The sequence below is a fragment of the Ascaphus truei genome, chromosome 4 (genome assembly GCF_040206685.1).
Source record: "Ascaphus truei isolate aAscTru1 chromosome 4, aAscTru1.hap1, whole genome shotgun sequence".
Taxonomy (NCBI): Eukaryota; Metazoa; Chordata; class Amphibia; order Anura; family Ascaphidae; genus Ascaphus; species Ascaphus truei.
The window spans coordinates 366,209,103-366,226,831 of record NC_134486.1 but is presented as its reverse complement, the minus strand read 5'-3'; the positions used below and the strand labels follow the sequence as shown (position 1 = coordinate 366,226,831).

The 17,729-nt window shown below is 41.6% G+C and overlaps 1 protein-coding gene across 1 annotated transcript in view; it reads left to right on the top strand.

The window, feature by feature from the left end:
• The window catches only part of NTSR2 (neurotensin receptor 2), a 62,129-nt gene that overhangs the window by 26,372 nt on the left and 18,028 nt on the right, over nucleotides 1–17,729 (top strand). The window contains exon 2 of the mRNA XM_075594841.1: nucleotides 6,142–6,433. Within this exon, the coding sequence (XP_075450956.1) occupies nucleotides 6,142–6,433 (292 nt within the window). The remainder of the gene's footprint in view (nucleotides 1–6,141; nucleotides 6,434–17,729) is intronic.

The following is a 17,729-nucleotide window of genomic DNA, read 5'->3' as shown; positions in this document are numbered from 1 at the left end:
GGGCTTGAATATTGATTGGCAGCTAACACATTTTTTGTAAAATCATTCTCGTAAAATATACTATTGTTCCATAATTTGGTAATTTAGGTTTAATAAGATAATTTTCAATATATTAGACTTTACATTTTGATCATTAAAACTCTTGAACTTAAGCTTTATTATGCTAATATTATGCTAATGTTCTTATAAAGTTTTAGCTTAAAATTTGTTCTTTGATGTATTTTGTTGATAATACTTTACATATGATAATGTTGTATTTCCCTGGTTCCTATGATTTAGGTCCACAATCTGTGTTATGCAATATATATGTGTTAATATGTCTTTAAGTTTACTCTCTTTGCACATTTTTTTAATCATTTTTCATTTTGGGTCCTTCCTGCTCTGTTTGTGCTGGTGCGCTTTTGGTCTCCTTTTTCCCTGTATTGCATTGAGTAGCTGCACAGCTTGCCTATCTACCCTACCAGGATGTGAGTATTTGCATATTTTTCAGGGGAACCTGCCAATGAGACTGATGGTGAGTGGGTTGCACCACACACCACCTGTCTTCAGGAGGATAGTACCCACAATATCACACAATAGGTACTATATCAATTGTTAGTACCCTGGTTTAGTGGTTTGGCTTATAATTATTTTTTATATTATACCTGCATTTGAGCGCTTCAGCTATTTTCCACATTACTACAAAGATCAAACATCATGACAATTTGAAACCTGCCTTACGAGGTGCTTTTACATCCTTAAAAATCAACAGCATCGTAATAAAGAAAGCTGATAAAGGCGGTGCTATTATTGTTTTAGACCATTGTTACTATCTTGATGAAGCACATAGACAATTGAGTGACCAACTCTCATATATACGCTTACAGACAGATCCTACTAATACCTTTTTGCATGAGTTGGATGACCTTTTGGAGGAGGGAAAGATTCTTCAGGTTCTTTCCACCAAAGAGTCTGATTATTTACATTGTGCACATCCCATCACACCAATATTTCACCACTTACCTAAAATTCATAAATCTTTACACTCACCACCTGGACGTCCTATTGTTTCCAGCATTGGGTCACTGGGTGAACACTTATCTATTTATATTGATCACTACTTACAACCATTGGTTTCCACACTCCCTTCGTATCTTTTAGATACTTCACATCTATTATCCTTATTTCAACACTTTCCCTAGTCTCCCAATTTTATTTGGGTCACCCTCGACATGTCATCACTGTATACTATCACTAACACTGTATATTATCACTCACTCAGATGGCCTAACTGCCACTAGACACTTTTTAGAATTGGATCCCTCACTGTCACCAGCAGATATTGCTTTTTTGTTGGACAGTATTCATTTTTTACTCACACATAATTATTTCCTTTTCTCAGGGGGTTTCTATCTCCAGACACGGGGGACTGCTATGAGCACTTGCTTCACACCTTCCTATGCAAACCTGTTCATGGGTCGGTGGGAAGATTCCCACGTGTTTGGAGATAGAAACCCCTTTCGTAAACACATACACTTTTTTCGTCGCTATATTGACGACTTGTTACTGATATGGAAAGGCACTACAGATGAACTTGCAAAATGTATTACATACATTAACACTAATACACTGAATCTTTCCTTCACCTCACATTATCATCCACATCATGTCAGTTTCCTTGATTTGAACCTCTCTGTCGGTCTTGATCTCATGGTACATACTGACATCTACCGCAAAGAACATTCTAGAAACGCACTATTACATGCCCACAGTTGCCATGATTACAATCTGTTTAAAGGTATACCTTATGGGCAATACATCAGACTTCGACGTAATTGTTCAAATATAGATGATTTTCATAAGAGATTACAAGAATTGACAGAGCGTTTCCTATCAAGGGGATATGATAGAAAAACACTCAATCTGGCACATCAAAAAGCACTAATGCTAAATAGAGATTATCTCATCAGCTCTAGTCAAATTAAGACTAATGAGAGACTTCATGCGAAACATGAGAGAGTTGGACAGACACAATATCCAAAAAATACAGTTCCCCCCTACTTTATTACACAATATACGAATCAGTCACAAGCTATTAAACAAATAATTAAAAACCACTGGGACATTCTTTCTTTAGATCCTCTCTTATGAGGCATTACTTCAGTCAACCCTAAGTTTGTGTTCAAGAGAGCACAGACACTGGGCAACATTATCTCTCCAAGTATGCTCAATAGAGATAGACAGTGTCAAGAAAGAATTCTTTCCTAAATTAACAGAATGTTTCCCATGCGGAGACTGCAAAATTTGTAAACATGTCCTGAAATCTAAGATCTTTACCAACATGGAGGGTGACCGATCCTATGATATTGTGTCTTTCACCAATTGTAACACTGAATTCGTAATTTATGTTCTAATATGCGGATGCAAAAAAAGATATGTTGGACTCACAACCGGAATGTTTAAGTTGCACATTATGGAGCACCTCAGACTGATTCTGAGAAAGGATGAGACTCATCCACTCTCAAAAATCTTTTCTCACTGTCAGTCTGGGTCTGTACAAAACTTTAAATGCATTGCCATTGATCATGTTAAGATCCACCATAGAGGTGGTGACAGAGTTATTGCTCTCTATTGGAGAGAAGCCCATTGGATTTTTGTCTTAGATACACTAATCCCTAAAGGACTGAAAACAGAATGGGACCTTAAATATTTTCTTGATTAAATTCAATATTTTCTCAGTCACCCTCCTCTCTGGTGGATTCAAATACATTCTAACGTTGTTTTATATGAATGGTTTGGAACTGTATATGCTTCTCTGGATTTTGTGCTATACTGGTCATTATGATTCTGGTGCCCTCTTTGAAATATCTGTCAATTTGTATATTCCTCAATGAGATCTAATTTTCATGAGTTTAATAGAATGTCATATCATGATCATTTGTCTAACTGTTTAAATCATTTAACCACATCTAAGAAATCTGGTTTATATTTGGACCAACATAGAGGATTCAAACCCATTATGTAATGGCGGAATATCTTTATACAAATTTAATAACTTGACTTTTGTCATAAATCAGTTACATTATGTCTTACCAGCATTATGTTTTCTACTGAAGACAAATATTATTATTATTAAATATACCTTTAGATAGAGAACATGGATATAATCAGCCCTGGCCATTTCTGAGGTTTTTTATCTCCTCTGACATTTCCTTTTATTTAACCATCTTACAAGTCATATACATTTTTGTTGTTTTTTTTGTATAATCCTATGTGAATATTACTACAATGTAGATATATTCACTACTAACATTTTGATCTGTTCTGTTCTTTGTCCTCTGTTTTCTGTCTTTTGTATTTTTGTGTTTTTTGCCTAAATCATCAGTATGATTACTATGTGCGCATAATCTGTGTTTATCAATTACAAGATTGATTTCAGTTGTCCCAATCAGCAGAGGAGGAGCTATATAACCTATCCCATTGTGTGTTACTGCATACTCCTTGAGAAAGCACTGTAGAAGCGTGAAACTAGTGGGAGTGCTTTTCTCCTGTTTTGTTATGTATTTTTGTTTTATGTAGTTTAATACATTTCTTTTTTTTTTCATCCACGTGGTGAGCTTTTGCATAGTTTTTTGCACAGTCTCTTCGTCCAGCCCATCCTACGTTGATCTCTCGTCTGCGGTATACACACTGCTCCTGTGCTGGAGGGTCGCTTGTTTGGTCGCGGCCCCAGTGACGTCAGGAGCTCTGCTCTGAAGTACCGAAGTTGCGGCCTAAATAAAAGAGAGATAACGGCGCCTGATCAGTCCACAATGGATGGAAGTCCAGTAGAACTATTCCCAAATCCAGGATGTGCTACAGTCACTGAAAAAAAAAAAAAAAAATCTGTTTTTCGCTTTCCTTTTTTTTTTTTTTTTTTTTTTGTGTCTGTGTAATCTGTTTAGCTGTGTTGCACTAAATTCTCTCTTCTTTTATTTCATGTTCCACATCCCCTGCATGAATTCCTAACGGAGCACTCAAAGATTCAGTGACTGTAGCACATCCTGGATTTGGGACTATTTCTACTGGACTTCCATCCATTGTGGACTGATCAGGCGCCGGTATCTCTCTTTTATTTATGCTGTTCATCTGATTGTACTATCAGGTTCACCAGGCTGCCTATCTACCAATAGGGTTCCCCCTCTTAACAGGGTACATTGTTATTCCCATTAGCGCTTTTTTACATCACCTTTTTTTCTTTTATCCGAAGTTGCGGCCTGAAACTTGGACTAAGTGAGCCCTAGAGCCAATATTAATGGGAGCACCTGGTTTAGTTGTCTACCGGGACCGTGGGACGCTCAAGTGGGCTCATGGCCAGCGGAGGATTCTCTGGACTGGTGATTCCTGGACTGAGGGATGCTGTGCTTCTGGACTGAGGGCTGATTACTGTGGAGGCTATCTACTGAGCGAGTACACGAGTGATAACATGTACCCTAAACATGCCCTGCTTTTCTAACCGAGTTATCTTGTACATGCACTTATTACCACTCTTGTATGTAGCAATATAATTACAATTTTACACTATGAGAGTTGAGCGCTATGTCTTTTTCTTTTCCATGAACTTTCTATATTGCTTTGAGTTTTAAAAGTGTATAGATATCCTGCGAGTGAGCAAGGAGAACTCCATAATTCTGGAGTATACTGTTTGTTAGACATAGAGGTGAACGCTATTTTTGCAATGTTTGAGAAGCATTGTCAGCTGTATTTCTTGGTTTGCCTATCATGCTTTGAAGTAAATTACACACATCAGGAGTGAGATGTATGACTTACTGTTCTTCTGGTATCAGTTGTTCCTGATGACTGATGCAGCTGTTGCTGCGGCGTTGGATCACCATGCTCAATCTTTGGTCATTGTCATTGAAAATATATATATATATATATATATAATATCTCCCCTAGGTAGGAAGTAGGGGGTCTCTGTAGCTGATCCCCATTCATTTCAGCTCTGGGGACCCCCAGATCTCCCTAAGATACTTACCTGTGTAGGGGGTGACGGTATCTCAATGCTGTTTAAAGCTCCCGCGTCATTCGGGCCAATAAGAAGCCAGAAGGGATGATGTTGTGGCTTTCTATTGGCTAAATGCAGGACCTTTAATTGGCCATATGGCGTGCCCTGCCTGGGCTGCGATTGGCAGCCCCATCCAAGGTATGTATCTCGGGAAGCAGGCTGTCCCCGTATCTAAAATTAAAGCAGTTATGCTCCGGAAACCCCCTTTCCCACCTAGTGCAAAACTTTTTTTTAAGAATGCTGCAATCATTCTCAATTTAAACATCTATAATTTAGAGTCCCAGCTAAAATTATTTTACATACGTACTAAAACACTGGCAAGGATCCCCCGGAGTATGAGATGAGGGCTAACACATGCATGAGATTTGTATAAGACCCCTCCTCAACTTCTTAGCAGGTGAGCCAGTGTCTACCGGGGGATGTTGGATGTGCAGGAGAAGGGGTATAACATGCAGTTCGGGTTATGATAAATAGGGATGGGGCAGTCCTACTTCCTTATAGAATTCTCCACTTCATACGTACCCACCCACGGAGGGTGTACTGGTTAGGAATTTTATTGGTCAAAATAGTCAGCACCTGCAAATATCGGTTTCACGGTGAATCTTGCAGTCAAAAGTTCTTTAAAACAGAAATCCACCCAATTAACTCTTTTTATTTATTTTTTTAAACTTGAGCCAGCAGGTCCTGCCTTATCACCAGTATATCCCGATTCGCCCGTTATTCACTGGTGAAGTACCAAGTCCTGCGGTAAAGTTAAAGGAATGTGGCACATCATAACGATATTGCTTTCACTCATTGGCAACAATGCAACCTGCAGTCTCCAGCACTGACAATTCCGTAGCTCGTTTTGCCTGATCCTGGGGATTATTGATTTTGCAGAGGATCTGCTGCTTTAAAGAGAAAAGTTATTGGTTTTGGGTGACTATTTCAGAGAAAATACTCATCAGTAGAAGAGAAATCATTTAAACATGCAGAAAATTAAATAATCATTCAGAATTTGGCATCTTAAGCCTGTTTATTTTACTTATCGTTCAATAGATTATGTTGTCGATACTGATATAATCTTGTTATACTTATCTCTTAATTAACATTAGCTTGTTCTATCTTCCCTGCAGGTGAATGTATTTGTGTCTTTCCTTCTTCCGCTGGCACTGATCGCCTGCTTGAACTGTGTGACTGTGAGTCACTTGGAGGCCCTGCGCTCTCGGGCCTCTCTGTCATTGCACTCGTCTTGCAAGTTTCCTCAGACTTCCCAGGAGGCATGCGAGGCCCAAAAGCCTGTCTCTTCTTCTACTGGCCATAAAAAGGACTCTGTCAAAGGGGCAATGTCTTGGAAGAAGAATAGTCTCACGGTGTCCAGTGAATCCAACCGCATACAGCCCCTGCAACACAGCATTTACATGCTTAGTTAAGAAAACTTCCTCTTTTTTTTGTGTGGTTTGTTTTTATGTCATAATTTGTTCAATCAAAACACTGAAGATGCCTTTATAATATATATATTTTTTTATCCTTTACTATTTTATTTGTTGCGCAGTTTTCCCCCCCCTATGGGAGATATGGTGGCTACTGTGTGTGTAGTGCGTTACCTGTGGCTCAGAGGAGGCCTGAACTTCCGTTGCTGGGAGCCTGGGGTGTACCTGATCCGCCTGGTGACAGTGCCTCCACCTGTGCGGGATCCTAACTATGTTGGATAACCCCATCACAGGACACAATGCAATAATACACACACTGATTATGATAACAGTTCACTGCATGCATATGAAAAAGGAATAACAATACAACAACCACGCCAAATAGGCCAGGCACGGCTTTAACCCTACAGAGTCTTCCAACACAGTGTCCATACTCAGATGAGATATCCCCCCCCCCCAAAGAACTGAGGTGCCCCTGGGAACCCAACCACCTTGGTGTCCACAAGAGTCAACCCACCCGATGTGTGCGACAGCGCTTCCCACAACCTGTATTAAAGTTGGTGCACTTGTACGTGTATGTGTGATACCTGCCAGGTACTCCAGCACTCAGTAGCGCTGACTGAAGATAAAGGGGCTGTCCGGTCCCACCTAGCCGCCTCTAGGAGGTCCTCTGCGCATGCGCGATCTCGAACTGTGCATGCGCGAGCCTAGCAACATGGCAGCGCCCTGCAAACAGAGCCGCTCGACTTGGTTGCCTCTCTGACCACAGCTCTCTCTCCCTGCACCCCGCCGGCACCTGTCCCTGCCTCCGCTACCACACACAGACACACCGGGATGTAAGGAGACTGAACGAGGTCCCAGGGGGACCTGGCCACTTATTTAAGAAATTATAGAAATGTAGGTAACTCAAAAAACATACTCATTATAAACCATCCACTAGCAGAGGGGACTGATATAAATTCAAGGTTAGTACTTAAAAGTTTAGGGTTAAAAGTTCAGATTCAATTACTAGGTCCAAAATACAGTATTGCAGGAGAGGAAGTGTGAAAGTGTGAAAAGGATGAGATCCTATTTCACAGTATTGTGAAGTAATCTTTAAAAGATATATATGCAGGTGGAATTGCTCCTCTAAATGAACCTGGCTAATCACTATTTCTGGAGATATTTTATTAACCTGTGTAGCGGAGTACCCCTACCCTGCCTCCGGTGCGGGGAACTGTTCAGCCGGTCTGCGGAGCTCCGCACGATCAGGGAGATTGTGGGGGGGCTATTTTGCACATGCGCAGTGTCGGCAGGAGCGGCAGCCATCTTGGAATGGCTCTGCATGCACTAAGGCAGAACTACAAGTCCCAGAATCCTCGGGGGGAGGGGGATAGAACACATGGGCTGACCCAGCCAAATGGATGAGCTGCAGCCCTTGTGAATCAGGATATCCTCTGCGGGGATCAAGGTGACCTTGGCAGTCCTGACGGAAGAGCAAGGAGGAAGGTAGTGTCTAGGGAGCAGTTAGCCTCCTGGACTTGGCTAGATTTTGCCCCTTAAGCCCCAGATAGCCCTACCCCGGTAGCAGAGTATTGTAGGGAAGGCGCCAGATATGGACCCTCCCATTAGAGATACAACAGCACTACTACGCCGGCGGATGGATGTCTGCGCTGCAACCTGCGGCCTGGATAGAGCTGCACATGGCAGCAGAGGTGGAACACTCTGGATGGAGATTGCACCATGGACCGTGACCTGGACAAGGTGTGAGGGGAGTTGTGTTGGAGGCCCCACTGCATGGGACCTGCTTCAGCGTAATACCGAAAGCTGCCCCTGGTGTACTGGAGTACCCAGGCAGGTATCACACGTGCACCAATGGTTCACAAAGGGGGGGGGAGCGCTACCACACACTTGGGTGTGATTGTTCTGTGGACATCAGGGTTTCAGGTGCCCAGGGCACACTCAGTACTTTGGGGGAACCACCATTATTATTGTTATGTATTGCAGTGTATTGTTATGTTGCTGTCATTATATTTATGAGTACAGTGTGTTTATATACATTGGCTGTATTATATTACTGAGTATTGTTTCCTATGAGGAGTCAATCCCGCCTACGCTGGGATCCTATTAATTGGAGGCGCTGCACCGCGAGAGTTAGCATCCCAGGTGCCCCAAGAGCGGAGGCTCTGGCTTCCTGTAAGCCTCACAGGTACAGCAGCACGCGTTATCGCCTGCGGTTTCCCATAGGCATAGGGAAAGGGGGTTACACTTATTATTAATAAGACTTAGGGGGACGTTACGAAATGGTGGAAAGTGACAAATTGCATAATTACAGTTACTTATGAGGGGATTTGTCTTCCACCAAAATGTACAGAGGCGACAGATCTGAGTCTAAGTCGGCTAGATCCGCGGTTCTGAGATTATCCCGGTTATGTGCGTTTTTTTGTCGCTTTCGCCCGGAGTGAACTGCGTTATTTTCGCGCTCGTGATATTGGTATTTTATTCTCGCTGTCTGCAATACTGCAATGCCGTGTAAAAACTCAGGGGGGCGTTTGCGAGCTGTTGTCTTGGAAGTCTAATACCTTCGCAGTTCAACCTACGTCAGTAGATAGTCTGTGTGTGCGCGCGCAGTTATAGTAAATTTGCATATTTAAAGTATACATGCGTTTGCAGTGCTGTGCTGCTGTATAGTACTGTGTGTCTCATTTGAAAATTGTTGAAACACATAGGCGTGTACAATACTGTAACAGTGTCTCATTTCTGCATATACAGTACAGCGCTCTCCCCTCGCTCAGGATAATTAAGTGCACTGCAGGGTATTTCAACTTCTTATCTTCTGTGCAATGCAGTACATCTCTCCCACACCATTCCATTGAACATGTGTCTGGTTTCAATCACATTCCTGCTTGACAGCAGGAATTTACTGCGCACACGTAACCAAAATGTAAAAAAAAAAAAATTATTGTAATTTTTTTTTTCACAATCCTGCAAAAACCATCTTACTGTATTGCGATATTCAATCTGTGCTGCTGTAGCTATTGACTGCGACACTGTGCGTTTGACTGCACATGGTTATTTGTGTGCTTTTTACATACTGTATTTGGGGGTGTATTATTATGATGAACTGGCTTTTGAAATTTAAGTATGTCTTTAGCTTTGAACTTCATGCAGCTGTATCTGTAGCCCCCTCCCCCCACGAACGCTAGCTCAAAGATTTGAAATTCCACAGAGTCGTTAATTTTCTGAAGTTAGTTAGTCATTGTGTTTTTAATCCATCCCTAGCCAAGCATCAATCGCCTCACTGCACCTGCGTGTACTCTAATCCTTTTAGAGATGGGAGCTAGCTGATTATTGCACATGACTCACCCCAACCCCCCTCCCCCAACCCTTTGAGGCTTAGTTTACGGTAACGCTTTGGAAAATCCCAATGGGATCTCGATTTTGAAATGTAAATCTGTTTTGCACAGCATTGTGAGAATTGAGAGTTTAAAAACCCATTAACTGATTCATGTTGTTTTGTCATTCATTCTTATTCATTGGGGTACTGAAGGGGGGGGGGGGGGGGGTTGTGGTTGTTGTCAATGATTATGATTAGCTGGAATGTGAATAAATATTAATTTTATTTTATCAGGAACCAAAAAATACAAATATAAAAATAATCATGAATAATACATACACTGTAATGCAGTCTTTATTAAGTTCTTCTGGCAGATTGAAATTGGATAAACATTTAGAAAACATTTGTAAAACATGGGGAAACATGAATAATGCACATTTATAAGAATATTATTTAATAATATATACGGTACTGTAATGTGTAATATATATATATATATATACTGTATAGTAATATTATTTTTTCCGTCTTTATCTTGTTCTTCATTCTGTGTACAGTACAGTACAGTACAGTAGTTCATTGAGAGAGGGGAGGTTTTGTGTACATCATTACTGCTGTTTATATACTGTACATTTGACTGTACAAGCAGATAAGACTGGACACAACACCCCACCTCCCCCCAGGCCACCCTTTTTCCTGAAACGACAAGAAAACAAAAAATTAGTGCAGTTATGTGCGTACTGTATTATGGCATTGTGTGATGTGTAGTACTACTGTAAATGGCTAGTGCTGCTTTCTCTGGAAAAAAAATTGAGCAGTTAGTAGGCAGTTACTGTAGTACTGTCAAACTAGTCTATACTGGAACTACTGTATACTCTGACTACTGTTAAATACTATGTACTGTAACCTGATGGCTGGTGCTGCTCTCTCTGTAAAGAAAAAACTGTAACTACTGTATACTCTGACTATTGGGAAAGAAAAAATCTGTGCCATACTTACCTGTATCATACTGTACTTACAATACTACAGCACAGTACTACTTTCCTGATGCTTGCCCATTACGCACGATCACAATGGGCAACACAGTTGCAATATGGTCTATATATTTATTGCAGCGTTCCACGGTGAGTACATCGTTCCAAAAACTCATTATGCCTTTCAACAACTCGTCCTTTTTGGAGGGTTTCGCCACTTTCCAGACATTTCGATCAGATTGAAGTCTGGCGATCTGTCATTGGAAAAAAAGGACAATTAGTTTAAGAGATACAGTACACAGTAAAAACAGTGGGGGGAAAAAGAGACACGGTCTACTGCACTTACTCCGCTGGCATTTTCACCCAGTTGATACAGCGCTCAAGGATATGCGCTGTTGACGCGGTGTGCTTCGGATCGTTGTCCTGGAAGCGGTGACCATTGGGGAAATCGCGTGTGATGTATTGCACTATCTCAGGGACAATGTTGTCTTGGAAGAAAAAAATAGAGATTGCTTCCGAGGTTCACAGCACCTTCACTCAGCCAGTTGTATGAATATAAAAAAGTTTATTAGTAACCAGCAATGTACAACAGCATGAACACTCTTACGCGTTTCGTCCAAGCCAGGACTTTTTCAAAGAGTCTTTGAAAAAGTCCAGGCTTGGACGAAACGCGTAAGAGTGTTCATGCTGTTGTACATTGCTGGTTACTAATAAACTTTTTTATATTCATACAACTGGCTGAGTGAAGGTGCTGTGAACCTCGGAAGCAATCTCTATTTTTTTCATCTGTGACGTCATATCCGGTTGGGGCACGCAGATGCCAGCAAGCAGAATCCCAGCACACAGAGCCTCCAGGATCAAGCTTGCAGCCGCAAACAGGAACGGCTTTCAAGGGACCTCCAGGATCAAGCTTGCAGCCGCAAACAGGAACGGCTTTCAAGGGACCTCCACGCGATACACAGGGGAGACAGGTGAGGATATATTGGTAGCCGGGCCGTGATTTACTTGGGGGCGCCCCCTTGGGAGGTGTCCCCTTGTACCTCTAACCGGTTTTCCAGTACCCCACTCCCCTTGTTAGTATCGGAGATACCGATATATTGCCTTATTACCTGCATCACTATATACCGGCGTCAAACCTTCTTTCATAAACACACTCCATAGTGCCTGGTAGTGGCCTCGATAATTGGGATTACATTTGATATATTTTACCTTCAAAGATGACAATGCATCCTGGTCCACGCCTAGAGATGGCACCCCACACATGCAGCTTCACGGGGTGTTTTGGCCGCGGCTTCAAAGATAAGCGGCCTTTTTTGTGGAAGGCAAAGCTTGCAAATCTCTCCAGCGACACAGTAGACTCATCAGTGAAGATGCAATCCTGGAAAGTCTCCCCACTGTCGATCCATGCCTGGGCCTGGACCACTCTTTTGATTTTGTTTGCGTCCCGTATCATGGGGTACACTCTGTAATGACAAGGAATAAATAATTTTAGCGGTACAGTACAATTTCCTAAACAACACTTTTACCTCCTGTACTGTCCAGTACTAACCTCACACGTCCATATTTCCATCCAATGCTGCGTCTCATCTTCATTATGCTGCTCTCGGATACAGTCAGATTGTGCTTTTCCTGCAGAGTGTTTTTAACCCTTAATGCACTCCTCTCATCATTCTCCTCACTTATTTTGTCCACCAGAAGAGTTGTCTCCCTACAATGTAAAGAAAACATATTGTTTTATTAATATGCAGCAATATAAAATTTATATATAAATATAAATATACAAAATATATATACTGTTGTAATATAAATATAAATATACAAAATATATATACTGTTGTAATTTAAATATAAATATACAAATTATATAAACTGTTGTAATTTAAATATAAATATAAAACAAATATATACTGTTGTAATATACATATAAAACAAATATATACTATTGTGATATAAATATAAAACAAATATTGACTGTTGTAATATAAATATAAAACAAATATAGACTGTTGTAATATAAATATAAAACAAATACAGTATATACTGTTGTGATATAAATATAAAACAAATATATACTGTTGCGATATAAATATAAAACAAATATAGACTGTTGTAATATAAATATAAAACAAATATATACCGTTGTGATATAAATATAAAACAAATATATACTGTTGCGATATAAATATAAAACAAATATAGACTGTTGTAATATAAATATAAAACAAATATATACCGTTGTGATATAAATATAAAACAAATATATACTGTTGCGATATAAATATAAAACAAATATAGACTGTTGTAATATAAATATAAAACAAATATATACCGTTGTGATATAAATATAAAACAAATATATACTGTTGCGATATAAATATAAAACAAATATAGACTGTTGTAATATAAATATAAAACAAATATATACCGTTGTGATATAAATATAAAACAAATATATACAGCATCTAATTTTTTTTTAAAAGTTTTATAAATATTCTTACGTGTTAGCTACCCTTGGTGCCCTTTTGCTGTCTCTGTTTTTTCCGTGTGCATGATAGCTCACGGTGGTTGCTGGCACAACGAGGCCAGAAGTAGCTAGCCAGCGTTGGATAGCAGCAATTCGGTGTCCGCTCGTGTACATCTCCTTAATTCTCATGCTGAGATCCTTGGAAATCTTTTTAACACCCATTGCTGCGAGTAGAAAGAAATACAAACACAAGAATGTACTGTATATTCGATGTTTAGTCGATGTGTATTCAATGTGCAGTGAATCCACAAAATGGATGGTGTATTTATACGTTAATGACTCACATTAGAGTACGCCCACTTTCAACACCTGTACCTGGTCGCCATGCATAAAAGGTTACACACTTTGCATAGCCCACCACTCGATGATCTTTATCTGAATTTGCCATTGTCCAGATACTGCATTGTGCCACCTGCTTCCATGGAGCAACCCCGATTCTACGGACACAGGAACCCACTCGCCTCTGCTGTGCCTGTCAAGCTGAAAAAGCGAGAGGCGGTTGCCGTTTCCACGCCAAGGCAAAAGCGACAGGCTAAAGCCAATAAAGAAAAGCTTCTGCTGACCCCAAATTCTAAGGGTTTTCATAGACTCAGCCTTATTATGTCAAGAAGATATACGGTGATATACTCTCGATGCAAAACGATTGGCAGCCAACCCATCGAACCCGCAGACCACCTCCTCCCATACGCTTCGACGACTCTGCCGCCGCTGTCCCGGAAATCTTCAGCCCGTCTTCTCCACCCCTCATCCTCGACGCTGCCGCCGCCCTGCCGGTAACCCACAGGCACTCTTCTCCGGTTCTATCCGACGACATTGCCGCCTCACTTTGCGACGACGACTCTGCTTCTCGCACGGAAATCCAAAGGTCACTTTCTCTATCCCTCTTTGACGACGCTGCCGCTTCTCCTATGCCGGATATCCACAGGTCTCCTTCTCCACCCTTCTTCGACATCGCTGCCGCTTCTCTCCATGGAACCCCCATTGCATCCTCCATTGCACCCATCCACCCAGATGTCCATACGCCATGCACAAGAAGCAGCTCGTTAGACCGGATGCTGACTGGGATAAGTGTGGATCTCCCCGGGAACACAATTGTGCTGGCAAAGATAGATTTGCTTCTGGAGACCATGCTAAATGTAGAGCAACAGGTGCTACAAATGGATCAACGGGTGCTTCAAATGGATCAACGGATGATACATATGGATCAACGGATGCTGGATATGGATCAACGGATGCAACATATGAATCAACGGATGGATCGACGGATGGAGAAGATGGAGGCTGACATAGTGGGCATACATTGTTTGCTCGGTGTTAATGCCCCTGTTTCCCCGACGCTGGAGCAGGGGGGTGACATGGATGTGATGAATTGGACCTTCGACCCCCTTCCATCACCAAGCGCACCCCCTCCACCAGAAGATGTAGTGTACATGTATGCCATTGAGGAGGACATGACAACCCTGTCAAGACCACGCCAGGAGACAACACGGCATCCAAGACCGGAGGAAAGCATCGTCCCGTCGCATCAAGCACACCCGCTCCCAAAAGACCTACACTCGCTCGCATCGATATGGTGCCCGACATCACCCTTTGCGATCTGCCACAGGCGCTCAGGGAGAAGTATAGGGTGAAGAGTGCTGGTGCACCCCACAAGTATGCCTTGTTACTTTTTAAGCACCATGTTCCCTACTCTTTGTACTGCGACTGGGCCTTCAAAGTGAACTACGATCGGAATCGCGTAAAAAAGGCGCTTCCTGTCAATTTAAGGAAAAACATTCCGGATGAAATGTGACGCTTTTATCCAATTACAGATCCTGTAATGAAAGGCGTTCGAGACTGCATTAATGGCATTTTGCGATTTGCAAGGAATCGGCCATGGACGGACAAATCCGATTCAGCAATGTGCAGGCATTGTTACACAAAGCGATATTATCCATCGAAATCCCTCCATTAGCTGTTTTCTTTTCTGAGGAAAAACAAAAAGAAAAGTTTTACTGTAATGGTCATCCCCCTAAAGACGTTCCCAGCCAGTCCCACCAATAATTTTCTCGGGGGGCGTCTCCTGTCCACATGTGCATGCGCCTACCGTCGATATAATGACACGCATACTTTATGCGTTTCAAGAAGGTTCCAATGCGCATGCGCCTAGCGTTCCACCAATTGTTCAGTATCTGCAGTACAGTACTGTAGAAGCCGCTCAGCCAATGATATTGCTTACGGGAGAATCGCTTGACTTTTGAATCGCACCGATATTGATACTGTATTGTCAAAATAAAAAAAAACACAGAAAATAATACGGCAACAATACTCACCATAGAATTTCCCATTCAGCTGGTGCCGGCGCCGGTCCACTGCCAGTCCAGCGTTCTTGATCATCCACGTCGATAGTTTGCAGCGGGACTAGTCCACCTGTAGTTAGGTACAAGCAAGCTTCATCAAAACTGCACGCGAAATCCGGCTCGGGGTTGTCACTGACGGTGGGACTGTTATCGGAAGCCGGTGCCGGTGCATTGCTTGGCAGCGACTGTCATTTCTTAGTTGGTTTTAACACGACCCTTCGCCTTTTGCCGCCATCATGATCATAGATACAGGAAAAAGCCGGTGATACACACCAATACCCTCCAACAAATTGTGTCTCAATACGATAAAAACAGGGATCGCTACATAACCTTTTCCTTACTGCACGCTTCCACGTATGAGGAGCTGGCAAAAATTTGTAAAAGTCATAGTTTTCGACAAAATACTGATAAATTTGAACAACTGTTGCCATCTTATCATCTGTTGCATTAATCACAGCCCATATCAAATATGCGTAACTTTTGTCGGGTTTTTGGAAAGCGGGCTGCACTTGAACACTCATGGTGGGCGGCTCTCTGGAGAATACTGTAACAGAAACTGGTCTTTGTCTTTCTTTAATATGAAAAGCCTAAATTGATAAATTTTTGCAACCTCTTCCTTCAGTCTCAAGGCCAAGTTACAATAGCACACTGTGGTATCTTTTTTAAACGAAACACCTGCAAGTCGACACATTACTGAAGCGCATGCGCATTACAACTCATGAATATCCACCATCTGGCGGACACGCAAAGAATTGCAACCTATTAAATCCGAACCATTCTAAATAAACGAATCAACCACGCGTCAACAGCGCATGACCCGTGGCTGAGAACGCAAATTGAACACGGCATGCGCCAGGTGAAGAGCGTCGCATTCCAGGAAAAAGCCAGAGAAAAACCGGTGATGTGTTAGACTCAGATGTGCCGCAGCTGTACTAAGCGTACCGATCATTACATTTGTGGTGATTCTACACGGCTTGAAATCTTATATGAAAAACAGCTCATTAGCCACGATGTTATACTCAAGGCAGATTCTCTAAACAGCCACAAGCAAACAGCTCCAACTATTATGCTACAAACCATCATGTTTTAGTAGGCAGTTTGTACATGTGTCAGCTAAGCAGTTACTCTCCTGCATCACATTGTGTATTACCCATACCACATGAAATGGTTTTATTGTTGAATTGTCAAGCACACATTTTTCCACCAATGAGAGATGTCTTATTGCACTTTCTGCTTCTCTTTTTATTTTTAATATCCACCACTCCTTTCAGGATAAATAAGCATTTCAAATATTTGGTGTCCATGAGGTCAAAATGAAGCTCTCCCCAGAGCCCAGTGCACTCTAAATATTCCATGGAAAGGTCAGAATTTTTTTATTATAGATATTACTATTATAAAAGTTAAACTTTATGGGTGGGTTTTCTAGAATTCTTAAACCTGCAGTGCCTTTGAACAATATTTTAATATTGCTTATCAGTGTCCTTGTTTAATATTTGGCATACAATAATGCAAAACACATTTTGTGATATATAGATATATTTTCATATATGTACTCAAGTTATCTTTGGAAACTTGCTTGGTTGGTAGAAGTGCTTTGTGATGCATATGACACAGAGATCTGAGATTGAACAGTGTCAGGTTAGATTTGGTCCTTATTATGAACACATCTCTGTTTATATTCAATTGAATATATTGAATATATGGACTGTCACGGTATGGGGTTGACCAGACTACAGAGGATCACAAAACACCAGAATGTACCGTACAGTAGGCATTAAAAAAACCAGCGTTGATTTTGGCTTGAGCCAACAGGGATCAAAACAATACAGAAACAGAGCAACAGAGCAACAACTCACTAAGAATGGAGAACACATTTTGCTAAGTACTGGGCACTACGGAAGCTAGCTTATCCTTAATGCCACCTACAGTAGTTCCATCTGTTCCTGGATTTCCCAGTGACAAGGGATGACCACCACACAGTTCACAATACTGTTGGTCTCTAGACACCGAGACCAACCATTAACAGCTGTGTAGCCCTGATCGGTGTAGGCTTCGATAGTTTCCCGGCCTCCTTTCCTCTGCTGAGCCAATCAGGTGTGACAGGTGTCGCCAGAATGGACCAAATCAGGGCCATGGGT